Here is a 19,375-nt window from a genome sequence, read left to right as displayed (position 1 = left end):
CGCGATACTCTGTAACAGAGGCGCGTCGAGTGACGTATTCCGTCATACCTCGTTTCGTGGATGTGGCGGTCGGCATCGATGTGAGCTGCGACGGGATGCCGGCTCTATCAGTGGCAGTGATAGCCCACGGCCGAGTCTCGCTCTACTTCGTGGACCTCGTCGTCGTCGTCGTCGTCTTCGGGACGAGCCACTAACCTGGTAGTCATCTCCGCGACGACGGCCAGTCGGTCATCGTCCAACAACCAAAGTACGCACGCTTTAAAGACACAATGGGATTTTTTTGTACGTATGTACATCGATTTGTATCACATTATCGAATGTAAACACAAATCATGGAGTTATTTTTAGGATTGATGAATTCACTGTTTGGAAACCTATGTAAATTATTGTTGCAAGTTGTCGTTGCTGCAATATTCATATAAAAATGAGATAATGATCGATTGTCCGTGGCTCTAACTCCGCGTATACCTGATATAATATTACTATTGCTACCTACAGATCGGTGCCAACTTCGTGTGCAGACTACTGTGAAACTCTGCAGATGTTACACTGTTTTATAAACTGTTTCGAGACGTTATCTTTCACATTCATGCGTTTATTCAAGATCGGTAAAATACGTTCAGCATAAAAAGATGAAATCATAAAAAAAAAAAGAAAAAAAATTACTTTTATATAATCGAATCGTTTGTCCTAACAATGTATACGAAGAATTTTTTACATTGAAAAGTTATGTAAGTTCTTGCAGTGGGTAAAAAATACGCATTTCTTTAATTAAAGCGGCTTGCGCTTACGTAAAATCCTATCTACTTATGTTAGTAAAATAGGTTACAACTTATTTTATTGTACTTTAAGTTCGACGCCTACAATAGCGTCACCGACAAACGCGAGGTTTTTACCGCAAACTGGGAGCGAAAGTTTGTTCTACTAACGCTTGAAGCGTCAAACCGTAATGACAATTTCTTGTTCACTTATGAAGTTAGAATCAACTTTTTACTATCAGAGCAGAGCTAGAATGGCCGATATGCCCGACTTGCATCCACTTAGTAGAATTTAACTCTAAACTTTCTCACAGAATTATAGAGAGAAAAAGAGCCAATCAAATGATAAAATCTTTGAGTTTCTCTTTTTCATAAATGTTGAATCAGCGATTTCTTCATGCGTGTCAACGCGATTGATGTGTAATCTTTTCTTTCTTTAATTCACCGTATCAGCGCGGAAAGTATGCTTAAAAATTTAATCCTACGAAATAGGCACGACGGCTCAGTAACCTCGAATAGCAGCACGGCAGAAATGACATCGAAAATTTTCGTGTCGCGGCACAGAAATTGCATTCCTCCCTTCCTCTCTCTACGATCTTCCGCGGCCATTTCAATTTCGCGGGTATTCCCCGTTCCGGGAGATGCGATCGATTGACGTGTCATAGAAAAATAGCAGCACACGATTCACAAATTTCGCCATCTGCATCTATTCGTTTGCACTCGGTATTTTACGACTGTGCAATTAAGGCGCATTTACATTCCGTTAGATTTCACCCGTAATTTTGAGAATAGACATCAGAAAACGATCTTCCAAGACAAGTTAAAGACCAGAGATAAGATTCTAAAGAAGATTTTTATCGAAGTAAAATTCAATTAAATTTAATCAAAGAACAAAATTTAATTACTTGTTAAGGCTTGATTCATCGAATTTTTAAAATTTTTAACATTGATTCTGTGATCGATGCTTCATTATTGAAATATTATCTTGCTGAATTCATTTTTTAGTATAATTAATAGTATAAATAATAGCTTTTTTGCTGCTAAAATATTGCATATCACATTTATACGCGCGCGTATGCGATGGCTATCTGTTTTCCATTGTACTTGTCAATATTTGTTTAATAAATTTCTCAAAACTTGCTTGCACGATTTCTTGTGTATTTTACGATTTTTAATAAAGTACTCAATTGTTAGTGACCAAGACATCGTCATTTCAAACACGCATCAGACCGTCGTTAATAAAGCCCGTAGAGGGAAAGAAAAATGCTCAGAAAAGCGTAGAAGCTGTCGAGAGAATGGTCCCACCAAATGACTATCGTTTGTCTTTCGGAGAATAAATCACCATACCCTTTGTGACACGATAAAGTCACACTGAATTACATTATTTATGAAGCATCTTGTTAAAATTACAAAATCTTAATTATCAATGCATTTAAAAATCATTAGAATAAAATATTTTTGTTAGAAAAAAATACCGTCCTCAACTAATGTGACAGAAATTGGTAAAGCAGACATATCACTTATCCTGAGATAAATAATATTAAATGTGTACATAAATTATAATATTTTGTAGATGTACTATTTGTATCAAATCTCTTTAGCCAATAAATCCTTCAATCTCGCGCAGCATATATTCTAACAATTCATCTTGAGTAAGTTGGTTTTGTAAAGTCGTTCGATATCTACACGGTTTAAATAAATGTGATTTACCTGATAAAATATCTGAAATTGTAAGAATAAATATTATTGTTTTACAAGATAGCAATTAGTTCTAAAATGTTTTTGTTGCACGCGCAGATTAAGAAAATCTTGTCGATGATACATCGGAAGACCATTGTTTGTTCTTAACTTTCCAGCTGTTTTAATATAGCGAGAGATCAAAATATTTATCTTAAAATGTCGGAGCGACTAGATATCTGGGAATATGAGCTTATTGCGTGATTATTGGATAAAAATGAGCTGAGCTCGATCGAAGAAAAAATCCTGGGAACCGCTGCGAAATGAAATTGCGCGGCGTATTATAGTATTTGTTGCGAAAGAAGCTTTTGTCCTGGAAAATTGAGATCTCCGGAAATAGAAGGTCTTATGTGTTTGGTCATTATCGAACATTAGACGACCATATATCTTTCCTCTCGCTTCCAGATAATATTAACTTATTGGATGAAAATTTGGTGCGCACTCCACGGTAACGAAAGCGCACGCTACAGTAAACAATGTTCGTAATATTTTACACGAACGCAATACCAATTTCTAGAACGCAGAGAGTGTTCTATGTAAAGATCTCCTGCAAGACAGATTATTCATTTACTTATTCATGGCAAAGTGAATTTCAAATGAGGGAGCCCATTGTGCAAGTATAACTAACCGAGCCAGTTTGCAAATATAGTGCTACGTCCTCCTATCAATTCTCAACTTGATTAGCATTAAAACGAACCTTTCGCTATTCCTCACGATGCTCTGCCGGATTGTCTCATCCTTCGACGGTACCGTTCGATACCGATTCGCACAGCTGGTCTTGCACAATTCGAGACGGTGCACGCGAGCACCGAGAGCTTGGCGACTCGAGCGATTTGAGGAGACACTCTCAGCTGCAGGCACCACCGCACCGTAAGGTACCTTTGAGTTCCCCGTGTTTCTTCCTCTTCTAGTCGGGCACACGCGCACACACGCCTACCCGGCCTCGTTCTTCAGGAAACGGTACCGTGCCAGGGGCACAAGGTGGTACCACCCACGGTACCGGGTCTCTTCGAGGCTCTACTGCCGCAAATTTCTTTCCGCGTCGTTGGGGTCACACACATGCCACAGAAAATATCGGGGATCGATGCTCGCGCGAAACGATCTTCTGCGATGGCATTGGCGACGAGCGCGAGTATTTCCTCTCTCGAGCCGTGTCACGAAGACATTTATATTCTGCGGGCGATGTCGGCGATTCGCGAGGATTTTCCTTGCCGTGGTCGCGTGCCGCGAACGAAATCTCTCGTAATGCGTAACTTAAACGGAAGTACGACGACGTGCTTGTTCGAACGCATGCCGGGATATTCCCCTAGATACGGCTAAGTCAACAGATTCGAGCCGCGCGATCGACCGACCCCGCCGTCCTCGCGGGTGTCCATATCCCCGCAATTTCTCGTCATGCCACCGTCTTTCCTCAGGACGCTCTTCTTCTAGTTTTACGTCGAGTACGCCGGACCCACGGTACCAGAATCATGCTTCCATCCTCTGCGTATTGGTCGGTACTTTCCTTCCGCGGACACTCGGCGAGAGTGACTTGAACGAGTCCCAAGATGAACTCCTGGTCGCATCCTTTGTCGGAAACAAGTATATGTCTTTCATATTTCGGATGTCCGTCACAAGTCTTTGAGTGTTTGCTACGAAATATCAATACTCCTGACAACAAAACTGGAGGAGAGACCGAAGCTGAAAGCAGAATCTCGTCGTTTGATCGCACTCAATGCTTGTCACTTTGAAATCACTCCAAATCTGTGTATATTGTTTCACGTCATCTTGCTACAGACACTCTATTTTCACCTAATTTTTTTATTTCTACGTTATCCCTTTTATTTCCGAAGTACGAAGAAAACAAGAGAAAATTGAGAAAGCTACAATTTCTTTTGAAATGAAAAATTCATTCTTCCAGCGCTCGAATTCATATCGCCAAGAGGAAAGTGTTTAAACAATTAAAAAATGGAAGAAAAAACGTTGCAAAGTGTCGAGAAGGAATAAAGAAAAAAAGAAAAAGGAGACAAGAATGCGCCTATTGATTTCCCCGTCCCAAAGAATGTTTCATTATTCGACAGCGTTGAAGAATACTCTTAGGAATTTCTTCACCTATTACAGCTCGGAAATTTCTAATAAATTCTCTAGTTTCCTTCCCTTTATTACAGCAACTCTGCACTAGCTACGGTTCATGAATTACTGATGTGTTTGCATATCAATGTGCGCAAAACGCTAAAACGAAATGTGTATTTTTGGAAGCGCCTGCTATGTACAGCAAATGCGTGCAGAACTCTGCACAATGGAATACTTAAGCGTGAGTCATCGCATAACACCTCGTAAAAATACCATAGCCATTCAGATTCCGATTCTTCACTTCCTCCCGTCTATATATCACCGATTACTCCGTATTTCCATTCCGTGAAATACACCTAACATTTATCTCTGGTTGGCTATAAAATTTGTCACATAAATCGCATACTTGATTCGAAACTGTTGATAATTGATCTTTTCTTACGTAATATGCATATTTTATGGAATATACATTGAATTAAGAAGATAATTGTTTGAAACTTAACGACGATTAATTTTGCTTTACATTAAATTCGCGATAACGAAATTAAAATTTAATTGGATTTTCATTCGCAACAGAGATACGCGGACATTTCTGTGATGTGAAAATTCACGCGTCGACGTCAGGTCGGAAAAGGTGGCGAAAGCAACTGTCACGATTTCTGCATAACAAACAGCTGGCGAAACCTTTCTATCAGTTCCGGCTGTCGGGTTGGAAATAAACCACAGACTTCTATATAATATACTACACCGTTAACAGGTATAAAACTCGAGGAATAAGACGCGATACACGAAGGGCAGTCTTACAGCTGAGTACACATAAAAGAGTTATTTGAGAGATATCGTAAAATTTCGTATGTCATAATCGTAAAATATGATAAAGTGAAAATAAATGCGACACTCTATACATGTTCAACTGTCTCGAAATATGGCGGCACCTGAATCACGGGCATTACTTCGGATATCGTTGTTAATGGTCGAATATATTATGCAGAAGCTGTGAAATAAATGTGTATCCGCGCCAATTTTGGAAAAATGGGGAGTGAGAGAGAAAACGATCGGTGGATATGCAAAAGCGTGAATATCCGATTGTGCTATGTGTACAACACAGTTAATTGTATAGATTATTCGACAGCGGCATTTATGCGGTATTTATACGCCACGGATTTGCGGGGTAAGCATCCACGCGTGTCGACACGGATAATACAATAAGAAGATGAATAAAGTACGCATGTTGCACGTAAATAATATGAGTAATTTCTTTACTGAGATTTCTATAATTCTTTTTCGGTAATTACGCGATGCTCTATAGAAATGCAAAAGAAAAAGCATAAAAAGAGAGAGATGTTTAAAGTATTCTTAAGTATTATCTCGTTATCAGTATTTAATGAGGTGAAAAAAAATACGAAAATTCCATTCATATTCGATGCTGCTACAATTTTTATTCTTTTCTCTTGTTTTCTATTCAATTTTAACATTAGTGATTTAAATTTCTTTTTTCTCTTTACCTCCTTATATTTTTATCTTTCTCAACCATTACTGTTCAGATTTCGTGATCAACGTTCGTGGGTTATTTTTCCTGGATCACGCGAAGAAACGGGTAGACTCTCATCTTCTTTTCGCTCTCTATTATTCGCAACTTTATATTCTTTTCGGCGGTATTCGTAATCTCGATGGATTCTCGCAGGCAGCCGTGTGGCCTCTTTTTGTATTTAGAAAAATTTCTTTTTTACGAAATTAAATTATTCACGTTGCACTTCATGTAATATTCGCACCCCGCTTCATATCTGGGAGAAGACACAGACTATTACATCTGCTTTCACTTGAGATACTTCAATTTCTTAAATATTACCGATGCTCTCTCTCTCTGCCTCCGTCTTCGTTCAATTATTACCTCCCTTTCCATCCTACTTTTCCGCGCGCATCCCCTTGTTTTCAAATACATATCACTCTAAATCTTATACACTAGCAAATTCCTTGGACTTATTCTTTCCTCGTTATCACTCGCAAACTCTTTGCCTCGCTCTTTCAATTTTATATTCACTCGTATCGCACGAAAAGTCCCTCACAGCGTCCCGCGTGTCCTCTTGCCCTCTTTCTTTCGCGATTATCACTACCCCCTCCCCCCTGCGCTACATCGCTCACCACCGATTTTATTTGCCTGCCATCCTCGCGGCGACGAGCGAACCCGAGGTGGAGACAGACAGGCGGAGGAGAGGCGAGGCGAGAAAGAAGCGCGCACACGCGCACCCACACTTACACATACGACGACGAGAACAGAGAGGGAGAGAGAGAGCGGGAGAGACAGAGAGAAGAGAGAGACCCGCAGGAAGTGTGCTTACGGCACGAAGTCGCGCGCTCCACTGAGCTATCAGCGGGCATGCGTCCGCGTAGTAACCGGTAGCCCGCTATACGAGCTTTCTCTGTCGTTTTTCCAACCCCCGCACGTCTTGACGGCGCGGCCACCTCTTCCGAGAGCAGCCGCCGCTACCGCCGCCGCCGCCACCAGCCGCCCCCGCGCTCCAGAGCCGTTCTCATGCGCCCATCCGAGCGTGCGCGCGCGTTCGCCTGCGTGCGGGATGCAACAGATGCACCGGACGCGAATCCCCGACCCGGGGGTGTGGTGCATGTATGCACAGTTACGGAACGGTCGCGTACGTACCGAGCCCATTACACAATTGAACGTAACAACGAATAAAAAATGGGAGATACGACATCGATTTATCGTACCAGGTTATCTTTAGAAGATAGTGAACCGTTAGAGTTACCCCCTCGTTCATACTCGCCGTTGTGTTAGAAACTATGGCATTCGCTCCCCTCGAGAAAATAGTTTAATGTAGATTGTGTTTATGATTTATTATTATCATACAAAAATTTTTGATATGTGATATTAATATAACGGAGATTTATATATTATAAAATAAAGTTTCACCAGAATACACACATCGACTTTCCTTGTAGTTTATAATAATATGCAATTATATAATTTATGTGGCAAGTGATTTTGTATCAAAAGCTTTACCGTTTATTAATTATTATTTATCCATCAATAAAGATTTTCGGCAACATAAGATTTTTGGAGCAGTATTATTTATTGTATTATTTATTGTATTATTTATTTATATTTGTAGATATATCATCAAATCATTATGAAAGAAAGAATTCTTTTATATCATTAGATATATTTTTAATCATCTACATTGAACTATTTCTCATTGATGTGAATATTTTCTTAAAGGTTTTTTTTTTTAAATTGATGATGTCAGTTATGACGTCGTAATATAGATGCGGTAAATTAGAAATCATAATCTATAGCTCTGATAATGTAACTGCCTATAAATGTAGTAAAGAAACACAAGATGCAGCATAATATTTTTTCAATAAACATAAATTTCTAAAATAAATACAGGAGTTACATAGTATAAATGCAAATTTTAGCAAGTTTATTCTTAAATATTAAAATAATCAAATGTTTTCTTCTTTTTTTATATGAATTTAATTAAAGAAAAAGGGAAGTTTTCGACCAATCCGACGTTAAAGAGAGAAATTGAATACATTAATAATAATTCCATATATATTCTTTTGTAATTTAACTTATGATAATTAGTTAATATATATAATTATAATATATGATAATTAGCTAATTAATTAATTAGTTATTTTTGAGTCGTAAATTTCTAAACATGTTGAATGCATAATTAGTGTTATTATGAATTCAATTTGAAGACTTTGGCAATGTTTGTCAATTTTCCCATAAAAAAATCAAACCTACAATGATATTTGTCATATCGACAAATACTGTTGCTTATGAATGAGTAATAATAATAACATATATTTCAAATACCCCAATGGATAATCTATTTTTATTCGCACGGGTTTGAGTCTGGAATAATCATGCTAATCTAAACAGAAACCTGACAATAAGAGCGACCATCCCGGCGTTTCTCGCGGACTGTTTATCGATCCCAGTTCAGCACTGCTATCTGCATCCACTTTATAGTTGAAACTACATAGTCATTTTTTGACACTGTCAATAAACGATACTGTTGTTTGGTAAATATCTGATGTATATACAGATATTGGGTATTAAAATCATTCTCTGTCTATGGGTTTAATTACTTAATACAATACAATTCGAACTTTTTAAAATAATGCAGATATTTAATTAATAAATATTAAATAAATGGTCCAAAAATAATTAGAAAAATTAGCGTATTGTAAGAATAATAACAATTAATTTTATAAATTAATTGTAAACATACTTTTAAATTCCTATTATCTGATAAAACAATTTGATCTTAAATTACCGTACACGATGCGCAGCGGCGGAGTTGTTCCGTTGATCTGAAAGATACAAAAGAACGTTTAGATTATAGCAGTATATAACATAATTAGTACTAAAAAAAATAATTGCTCATATTGAACCTATTATTTATCTTTTAAACAAATAGCTATGAAAAAAGAATCGACAATTTAATTGTTTGAAATAAATATAAAAAATAAAAAAAAATTTACAAATATTCTTCCGTCATTTTCTACAAAGTGTCATATATATATATATATCTGTGCAATTGATATCTGAGTATTATCTTTGTCTTTATGACAAAGTACGCATCGGGAATACTATATAAAATGTCGCGCAATAATAATTAATCAAATTTTCGCGAGTATTGTGAATCCGTGAGTGGGTATTGAGAAAAAGAAGAGACTCATAACGGGGCAACTTTCAGGTATTTATCGTTTATTTATTACCTTAGTTGCAAAATATTACCCACAACATGTTTTAAAAAATTCAGTAAAACAATTAATATTTTTTTACTTTTTATATTTATTAATATTTCAATCAAATGTTGATAATTTTTTTATTAGCTACTTACTTGAAAAATCAATAAAAGGTTTAATGTACGCAATTATTTTTCAAATACTAATTATGTTAAACGCAGCTATAATCTGAATGTTCTTTTGTATTTTTACTGATCAACTTTGCAGATCAATGGAACAACAACTCCGCTGCTTCACATCATGTACGATAAGTCGAGATCAAATTGTTTTCATTTCGTTATTAAGATAATAAATCTGTGAAAATAATGTCAGATATTTCGATTTTAAAATATTAAAATATTTTAATTAAATTTATGTAAAATATATATGTTATAATTACAATATTTCAAAGATCTATTGCCTTAAAATAAATGGACTAGAATAAATTATAGTTGATATTTAACTCTAGAACATAAGTACGATTATTTGTCGTTTTATTGTGCACGTGAGAATACACAACGCTTAACAAAGCTTAAAAATAAAAGTCATTATATATCGACGAAAAGAAACAATTTTCTTATTTTTTATATGATAAAATATTAATTACAAGAGATCAAATAGTCTCAAATTTATAGTTTATGGATATTATTAACATTTTGAAAAAGAACAAAAATTGGGATAAGGTGTTTATATACATCATAAACATTTTTTTAAATAAAAATAAATTAAAAGTGCACTCAATGAAACGGTATTATCAAATAAAAAAAAAAAAAAAGTCAAATTTTTTGGTGTGTACATATATTTTTCCTTCTTTTCCTATTTCTCAAATATTTTTTAAATACTGAAACCAGTGCAATGTTTTAATATATATTCATTAAGAATTAAATATTATTTAAAATAATACAGATAAACAATATTCACAGAATTTGTTGCAATATGTATGCAATAAGCATAAATTAAGATAAACAGAAAATATTTTATATAACAAATTCTAAGTAATTTATGAAGTACAAAAATACTCACATCTCCGACTAAAGTTATTAATCGTATATCTATTTTTATAATGCACCAATATCATTCTAATCTTATCTAGTCCATTCATTTAATACTTATTAATTACAATGTATCTGCACTTATTTTAAGGTTGAAACTAAGTAATACTGTTTGTATTTATTTGTAAAATGTAACTTGCAGATAAAAATATAATAATCAAAGCGTGAGTAACAATTGTACAGTAAATATTGCCGAGTGAAAAGATAGAGAGAAAGAGATAGAAACAAGAAAAACAGATGATAGAAAATACATATTGTATTTCATGCAGTAGTTTCATGCATATATGTACAATTCACTCACCGGTCGTTGTACCTTAACTAAATACGCTAACAGCTGTACCTGGAACAATGTAGAAATATATTTCAATTAATATCAATTATAGTAGTTATCATAAAACATAGTCATATTATATATCAATTGCACGAATAATTTTATTAAATTTTAAAAAAATACTCAATGAGTGTTAATTAAATAATCATTTAAATAAATATTTTAAATATTTAACAAATATCTAACAAATACAAATTTTGTAATTATGTATGTATGTATAGATATATACATTTTTAAATAATAAACAAATATTATGCTCACCAGTTAGGGTATTGTAGTTTGCTTCATCCGCTGCAAACGACGTTACTGCCTTAGACATCAGCTCCATCGATGATTAGATGAATCCAAAAATTACCGTCGAAAATATTTATTTTCTATTACACGCACTATCCAAAGGTTAACATATTGCACATTTCACTTATACAAAACTCACGAATTTACGATACTCATGAACTTACCACGCCACGAAATCCGAAACACATAAACGCGATACACGAAATATAAAATATACTTTGTGCCACTTGTAGCACAGAATATTACATATTTAACGATCGACTTTCGACACTGTGCACGTACTTCGTAATGTATAAAAACCAAAACAAACAACGATAATCTTGGTGGAGGTAAGTAAAAACAATAAAAAGATAGAGAAAAAGAGAAAAAGAATTAGAAACAGAGTAAATACATAGTAGAAAATATTGTATGCCATGCGATATTTTCATGCATGTACAATTCACTCACCGGGTTGTACCCTAACCAAATACGCTATTAGCTGTACCTGGAAAAATATTAAAATATATTTTAACTATTATAGATTACGCACTAGTCTGTATAAAACATAATTATATGCAATCAATTGTGTAAATAATTATTTAAATTTTCTTAATAACATTTAATAAAACTGTTATTAAATATTTTATTAATCTTTTCAATTATTATATGAGTAATTATATTATAAATATTTAAAAAGTGACTTTAAAACTTATTTTATAATTGTGTATGTGTATGTTATCACACATATACAGATTTTAAATAATAAAGTTTTATTCACCAGTTAGAATATTGTAGTTTACATTTCCTCTTGCTCTGGACTATCCAGCATCACTTCCAACGAAGATTTGATCAACATCGAAGATCACTACTTGTTCACTCAGTAAACTGACAAATTTATGTTATGAATTTACCTCGATGCGATACACGAAACGTTAATGGCGGTACTCAAAACATGTACTTTGTGCCAAATGCAGCCAAACAAAATATTAGATATTCAATAACAAAGTCGACACTGTATACATACTTTATAACATATAATCAAGAAGAATATCAATAAGCTTAGCGGAGATCGTCAAGTACGAACATGTATCCGACTACATTTTATACATAAGCTAAATATAAATTTCAATAATTTTGCACGTGCTATATTTAACAGAAAGTGCATTACGGTTTGATTCTTTTAAGTGGGTGTAGAAATAATTTTGTTTGTCTACATCCAAATTTATAATCAATGAAATTATAACCTGCTTTACGACTTGATCGCCAGAAAATCAATGGAACGCCTGTAATTGCAAATATCGGCGGTAATTTATACTCGCCCACACATTCCGCATTCGCCCGCGCATTTCGCACTTGCCCGCGCATTTCGCAATCGCCCGTTACTTTAATCGACACTCCCGAAAAGAATCTACACTTGTTTTATCTTTTGTAATACAAATCGTTTGATTTATCTGTAATATAAATAAAATATACACGATGAATCACAAAATGTCCGTATGTTACGCAGTGATGCCAAAATTAAAAAAAAAGATACACTCACAGGCAGAAAGGTGACGCTCGTACCATTGCAATTTTTGGCGGATTTATTCTTCATAAATGCGCCATTACACTTTCTCTACGTGTATGCGTATACGTGTAATACTCTAAAAAAAAAAAAAATATTGCAAGCATTGATGAAGCAAAGTATCAAATAAAACTTTTTCTATGTCATGTCAAACTACAATAATTGATATTCATATATATATAAAATGCATCAGAGTTTGATTCCTTTAAGTCAATGTAGAAATTATTCTGTTTGTCTACGACATCAAAATTTATACTCATTGAAATTATAACCTGCTTCATGATCCTATCGCCAAACGATCGATAGAACGCCTGTAATTGCAAATATCGGCGGTAATTCATACTCACCCGCACATTCCGTATTCGCCCGTTGCTTTATTCGGCGCTCCCAAAAAGAATCTGCAGTGCTGCCAAAATTTAAAAAAAAAAAGTACACTTACAGGCAGAAGAGCGTAACATTGCAATTTTTGGCGCATTTTTCATAAATTACATAAATTACACTTTTTTTATGTATGTGCGTATACGTGCAATACTCTAAAAAAAAGTATGGCAAGCATTGACGAAGCGATGTATCGAATCAGATTTATTCTATGTCTTATCAAGCTACGATGATTGATATTGTTATACAATATATACAAAGTGCATCACGAGTTGATTCTTTTATGTCAATGTAGAAATTATTCTGCTTGTTTGCATTAAAATTTATACTCAATAATCAAATTATAATCCGCTTCACGATTCTATTGCCAGACAATCGACAGAACGCCTGTAATTGCAAATATCGGCAGTAATTCATACTCACCCGCACATTCCGCACTCGCCCGGTATTTTAATTGACACTCTCGAAAAGATTCTGCAGTTATTTTATCTTTTATAATACAAATTGTTTTATCTATCTTTAATACAAGTAAAATATACACAAAGAATCACAAAATGTCCGTATGTTACGCAGTGGTGCCAAGTTTTAAAAAAAAGTACTTACAAAAAGAAGGGTGGCGCTCGCAGCATTGCAATCTGTGGCAGATCTATGCTTCATAAATGCACCATTACACTTTCTCTATATATGCGTATACGAATGATACTCTGAAAAAAATAAGTATTGCAAGCTTGATATAGCGAAGTATAGAATCAGAATTTTTTATGTTTTGTCAAGCTTTGATGATTGATATTCTTATATATACACATGCATATGACACACATACAACTCAACTACGTTTTGAATATCACAAGATTAAACATTCAATTGTTCAAACTAGATAAAAATTTAAATAAGCTAAATAAATAATAAATGATTACATTCAATCAATTACATAAATAAATATTTAAAATTTTTAATCAATTTCGATAAATGTGTTATTTATAGAAACAACTTCAATAAATACTTTAAATATTTAAACAAATATCTAACAAATAGAAATTTTGTAATTACATATGTATGTTATCACAGCTATATGCATTTTTAAATAATAAGCAAATAGTTTTATTCACCAGTCAGAGTATTGTTGTCTACATTACCCATTGTTTTAGACTATTCAGCATCAATTTTAACGAAGATTTGACGAATATTAGCATTTGTTCATTTGTACATATGCTATGACACTAATAAAAAGTTAGTTTGCATGTTTCACTCACGCGAAACTCGCGAATTCACGTTGAGTTTATTTCACCGCGATACATGTAACATAAACGCGGTACGCGAACATAAAACGTACTTTGTGCCACTTGTAGCATAGAATATTACATATGCAACAGTCGACTCGACACTGTATACATACTTCGTATCATACACATAAAATAAGCGACTCAAACACCGACTTAGTGAAGATCGTCAAATACAGATAAATGCACAACAATTACATTTTGCATAAATTATATACAGTTTTGACGAGTTAAATTTTCAATATGCTACAATAAATGAAAAATATTTTGCGCTTCAATTTCCTCAAAATTTATACTTACTGGAAATGTAACCTGTATCAGGATCCGGTCGCAAAACAGTCGCCGAACACGCGCAATTTTACTTTTAATCGCAAATATCCACGATAATTAATATGTTCTGCAAAGACCCGTCATTTTAAGATCGAGAACAACACTTGTTTCGCTTTTGATACGAATAAAAATACGATTAATCACGAAGCGATTGTTTTGCGTTCTAAAATGATGCGGCCAGCAGTGCAGAGAGAAATTAGCGTTTGAGAGGATGGCAGCTCTGTTCTTTGCAAGTGTACTATTTACACTTCTTGTACTCTACAAAAATAAATATATAATTAAGCATTAAAGATAAATTGATAAAAAAGCATTCATAAAAGTATAGAATAAAAGGTTTATATATCATCAATTAAATTGGTCAACAATTAAACATCGGATACGAATATGAATGTAACATGTGTGCAAAGCAAACATGTTTTATTTGATTTAATTTTGATGAGCTGCATTTTCAAAGATGTTATATTTGATGAAAGCATAGTACGCTTTAATTTCATAAGCGAATGTCGGAATTATTCTCTTTATTTACATAAAAAATCTCACCGGTATCATAACCTGTTTTACAGTCCAGCTGTCAAATGAATAACGAAACGCTTTTCATCGCAAATATACGCCGTAATTGACATGTTTCGCAAACGTTCGTCACTTTGATTGTCACTTCAAGGAAAATCTGAACTTGATTCATCATAAATACTGATAAAATACACGATTAACTGCATACAAGGCGTTCGTCCTCTGTATCTTGAGCCAAAATGCGCGGGAACACTTAGGTCCGGTCGATAGAATAGTACTATGTAGCTATGTAAGAGATCTACCATATCTACACATGTTACTATATACTTATCTACGGCGCGTAATAGAGTAAGTGTAGTGACCGCTAGATAGCTAGATCGCTGCACAATATTATTCTATCGATTTGACATTAGATTCTCCCGGGTACCTTGGTTTGGAACGGCGACGATTAATCCGTCTGTTTTATTCGTATTAAAGACGAATCGAGTTCAGACTTTCCTTGGGAGTAACAATCAAAGTGACAGGCATCTACAGTACGTGTCAAGTACTGCGAATATTGAGGATGAAAAATGTTTCGTCGAATGTTGGCGGTCACAATGTGATACAGGTTACAATTACTACATTCAGTAATTTAAATATAGATCATATTTAAATTAGATTCATAGATTTTGATATTATAAACAAGCAGAGTAATTTTTACGTTTCGATAGAATCAGAATGCATTATATTTATTGTATAGTGTGCCAAAGTTTTATCTGATTTGAACAATTGAATATTTAATCTTGTGATACAAAACAGTTAAATTGTATGCATGATATATGCATGTGTATATATAAGAATGTCAATCACTATAGCTTGATAAACATAGAAAAAATTTGATTTTATACTTTGCTTCGTCAATGCTTGCAATGCTTATTTTTTTCAGAGTATCATACCTATATGTACACATAGAGAAAGTGTAATGGCGCATTTATAAAGAATAGATCTGCTACAGATTGCAATGCTGCGAGCGCTACCCTTCTTCCTGTAAGTGTACTTTTTTTTTAATTTTGGCACCACTGCGTAACATACGGACATTTTGTGATTCTTTGTGCATATTTTACTTGGATTAAAGAGAGATAAAACAATTTGTATTACAGAAGATAAAACAAGTTCAGATTCTTTTCGGGAGTGTCGATTAAAGTAACGGGAGAGTGCGGAATGTGCGGGTGAGTATGAATCACTGTCGATATTTGCAATTACAGGCGTTCTGTCGATTGTCTGGCAATAGAATCGTGAAGCGGATTATAATTTCATTGAGTATAAATTTGAATGTAGACAAGCGGAATAATTTTTACATTGACGTAAAAGAATCAAATCGTGATGCACTTTTTATATATAACAATATCAATTATCGTGGTTTGATAAGACATAGAAAAAATCTGATTTGATATATCGCTTTGTCAATGCTTGCAATACTTTTTTTTAGAGTATTACACGTAATCGCACACACATAGAAAAAGTGTAATTTATGTATTTTTTGAAGAATGCGCCAAAAATTATAATGTTACGAGCGCCATCCTTTTGCTTGTAAGTGTACCTTTTTTTTAAATCTTGGCAGCACTGCAGATTCTTTTTGGGTGCGCCGAATAAAGTAACCGGCGAGTACGGAATGTGCGGGTGAGTATGAATTACTGCCGATATTTGCAATTACAGGCGTTCTGTCGATTGTCTGGCAATAGAATCGTGAAGCGGATTATAATTTCATTGAGTATAAATTTGAATGTAGACAAGCGGAATAATTTTTACATTGACGTAAAAGAATCAAATCGTGATGCACTTTGTATATATAACAATATCAATCATCGTGGTTTGATAAGACATAGAAAAAAATCTGATTTTATACATCGTTTTGTCAATGCTTGCAATACTTTTTTTTAGAGTATCACACGTATACGCACACACATAGAAAAAGTGTAATTTATGTAATTTATGAAGAATGCGCCAAAAATTGCAATGCTACGAGCGCCACCTTTTTGTCTGTAAGTGTATTTTTTTTTTAAATCTTGGCAGCACTGCAGATTTTTTTTGGGAGCGCCGAATAAAGTAACGGGCGAGTACGAAATGCGCGGGCGAGTTCGAAATGCGCGGGCGAGTGCGAAATGTACAGGTGAGTATGAATTATCGCTGATGTTTGCAATTACAGGCGTTCTATCGATTGTTTGGCGATAGGATCGTGATGCAGGTTATAATTTCATTTTATATAAATTTTGATGTCGTAGACAACAGAATAATTTGTACATTGACTGAAAGGAATCAAACCGTGATGCATTTTGTATATATAAGAATATCAATCATCATAGTTTGACATGACACAGAAAAAGTCTCATTTGATACTTCGCTTCATCAATGCTTGCAATATTTATTTTTTTTAGAGTATTACACGTATACGCATACATGTAGAGAAAGTGTAATGGCGCATTTATGAAGAATAAATCCGCCAAAAATTGCAATAGTACGAGCGCCACCTTTTGGCCTGTGAGTGTACCTTTTTTTTTAATTTTGGTATTACTGCGTAACATACGGACATTTTGTGATTTATCGTGTATATATTTTATTTGCATTTAAGATAGATAAAACAATTTTTATTACAGGAGATAAAACAAGTGCAGATTCTTTTCGGGAGTGTCGATTAAAGTAACGGGCGATTGCGAAATGCGCGGGCAAGTGCGAAATGTACGGGTGAGTATGAATTATCGCCGATGTTTGCAATTACAGGTGTTTTATTGATTGTTTGGCGATAGGATCGTGAAACAGGTTATAATTTCATTTCATATAAATTTTGATGTAGACAACAGAATAATTTGTACATTGACTGAAAGGAATCAAACCGTGGTGCATTTTGCATATATATAAGAATATCAATCATCGTAGTTTGATAAGACATAGAAAAAGTCTCATTTGATACTTCGCTTTGTCAATGCTTGCAATATGTATTTCAGAATATCGCATCATAGTGCACACACACAGAAAAAGTGTAATGGTGTAATGGTGCACTTATGAAGAATAGATCCGCCACAGACTGCAGCGAGCGTCAACCCTTCTGTCTGTGAGTATATCTTTTTTTTAAATTTTGGCATCACTGCGTAATATATGGACATTTTGTGATTCATCGTGTATATTTTATTTGTATTAAAGATAGATAAAACATTTTTTATTACAGAAAATAAAACAAGTGCAGATTATTTTCGGGAGTGTCGATTAAAGTAACGGGCCAGTGCGAAATACGCGGGCGAGTGCGGAATGTACGGGCGAGTATGAGTATGAACCGATGTTTGCAATTATAGGCGTTTTGCGATTTTGGCGTTCCATCGATTATCTGGCGATTGGATCGTGAAGCAGATTATAATTTTATTTAGTATAAATTTTGACACCATAAACAAACAGAATCATTTTTACATTGACTTAAAAGAATCGAATCGTAGTGCACTTTTTATTAAATGTAGCATGTGGAAAATTATTGATATTATATTCGGCTTATGTATATAAAATGTAATGTTCATGTTCCTACTTGACGATCTCCACCAAGATTATTGATGTTTGTGTCGGTTATTATATGTTACAAAGTACGTAATGTCGAGTCTATCATTGCGTATGTAATATTTTTGTATATTTGGCTGCAAGTATATTTGGCACAAAGTACGTTTTATGTTTCGAGTATCGTCTTTAACGTTTCGTATTTCGGCGAGGAAAATTCATGACATGAATTCGTGAGTATACAAGTGAGTGAACAAGTGGTGATCTTTGATGTTGATCAAATCTTCGTTGGAATTCATCAGAATAGTCCTGGGCAGGAGGGAATGTAGCCTACAATATTCTAACTGGTGAATAAAACTGTTTATTATTTAAAATCTATATATGTGTGATAACATACACATACACAATTATAAAATTAATACTTTTTGAATATTTATAATATAATTACTCATATAATAATTGAAAAGATTAATAAAATATTTAATATCACTTTTATTAAATGTTATTAAAAATTTTTAAATAATTATTTACGCAATTGATTGCATGTAATTATGTTTTATACTTACTAGTACGTAATTTATAATAGTTAAAATAAATTTTAATATGTTTTCAGGTACAGCTGATAGCGTATTTAGTTAGGGTACAACAACCGGTGAGTGAATTATACATGCATGAAAATATGACTAGGCATACAATACTTTCTTTTATCTTTTTACTCTTTTTCTATTTCTGTCTTTTTCTTTATCTTTATATTGATCAATATTTACTGTACATGTTCTTACTTACCTCCTCCAAGATTATCGTTGTTCGTTTCGGTTTTTATACATTACGAAGTA

At 34.0% G+C, this 19,375-nt stretch overlaps 1 protein-coding gene and 2 long non-coding RNA genes across 9 annotated transcripts in view; 1 reads left to right on the top strand and 2 right to left on the bottom strand.

The window, feature by feature from the left end:
- The window catches only part of LOC105674065 (uncharacterized), a 77,808-nt gene extending 64,415 nt beyond the window's left edge, over window positions 1–13,393 (bottom strand). Inside the window, exons 1-4 of one of the 7 annotated variants that reach the window (XM_067355851.1) lie at window positions 12,873–13,393; window positions 10,950–12,604; window positions 3,193–10,697; window positions 49–256 (exon numbers count right to left, since the gene is read on the bottom strand). In XM_067355851.1, the coding sequence (XP_067211952.1) occupies window positions 49–76 (28 nt within the window). In that variant the 5' untranslated portion in view covers window positions 77–256; window positions 3,193–10,697; window positions 10,950–12,604; window positions 12,873–13,393. Of the gene's footprint in view, window positions 1–48; window positions 257–3,192; window positions 12,605–12,872 lie in introns of those variants that run through there. The other 6 variants (XM_067355853.1, XM_067355854.1, XM_067355850.1 and 3 more) reach the window with 6 other exon arrangements.
- A 119-nt stretch (window positions 13,394–13,512) lies between these two features.
- On the bottom strand, window positions 13,513–15,147 carry LOC137000107 (uncharacterized). Its single transcript, XR_010890404.1, has 3 exons — window positions 15,054–15,147; window positions 14,484–14,771; window positions 13,513–13,607 (listed from the first exon to the last, which is right to left on the bottom strand). It is a non-coding gene; the product is annotated as an uncharacterized lncRNA (long non-coding RNA).
- A 375-nt stretch (window positions 15,148–15,522) lies between these two features.
- LOC105674039 (uncharacterized) lies at window positions 15,523–18,111 on the top strand. The gene is made up of 3 exons (XR_010890402.1): window positions 15,523–15,630; window positions 15,949–16,049; window positions 16,163–18,111. It is a non-coding gene; the product is annotated as an uncharacterized lncRNA (long non-coding RNA).
- The last annotated feature ends 1,264 nt before the right edge of the window (window positions 18,112–19,375 follow it).

The sequence above is a fragment of the Linepithema humile genome, chromosome 5 (assembly GCF_040581485.1).
Source record: "Linepithema humile isolate Giens D197 chromosome 5, Lhum_UNIL_v1.0, whole genome shotgun sequence".
NCBI classification, from domain to species: domain Eukaryota; kingdom Metazoa; phylum Arthropoda; class Insecta; order Hymenoptera; family Formicidae; genus Linepithema; species Linepithema humile.
Note: the sequence above shows the minus strand (reverse complement) of the source record. Positions and strands in the feature narration are given on the sequence as shown.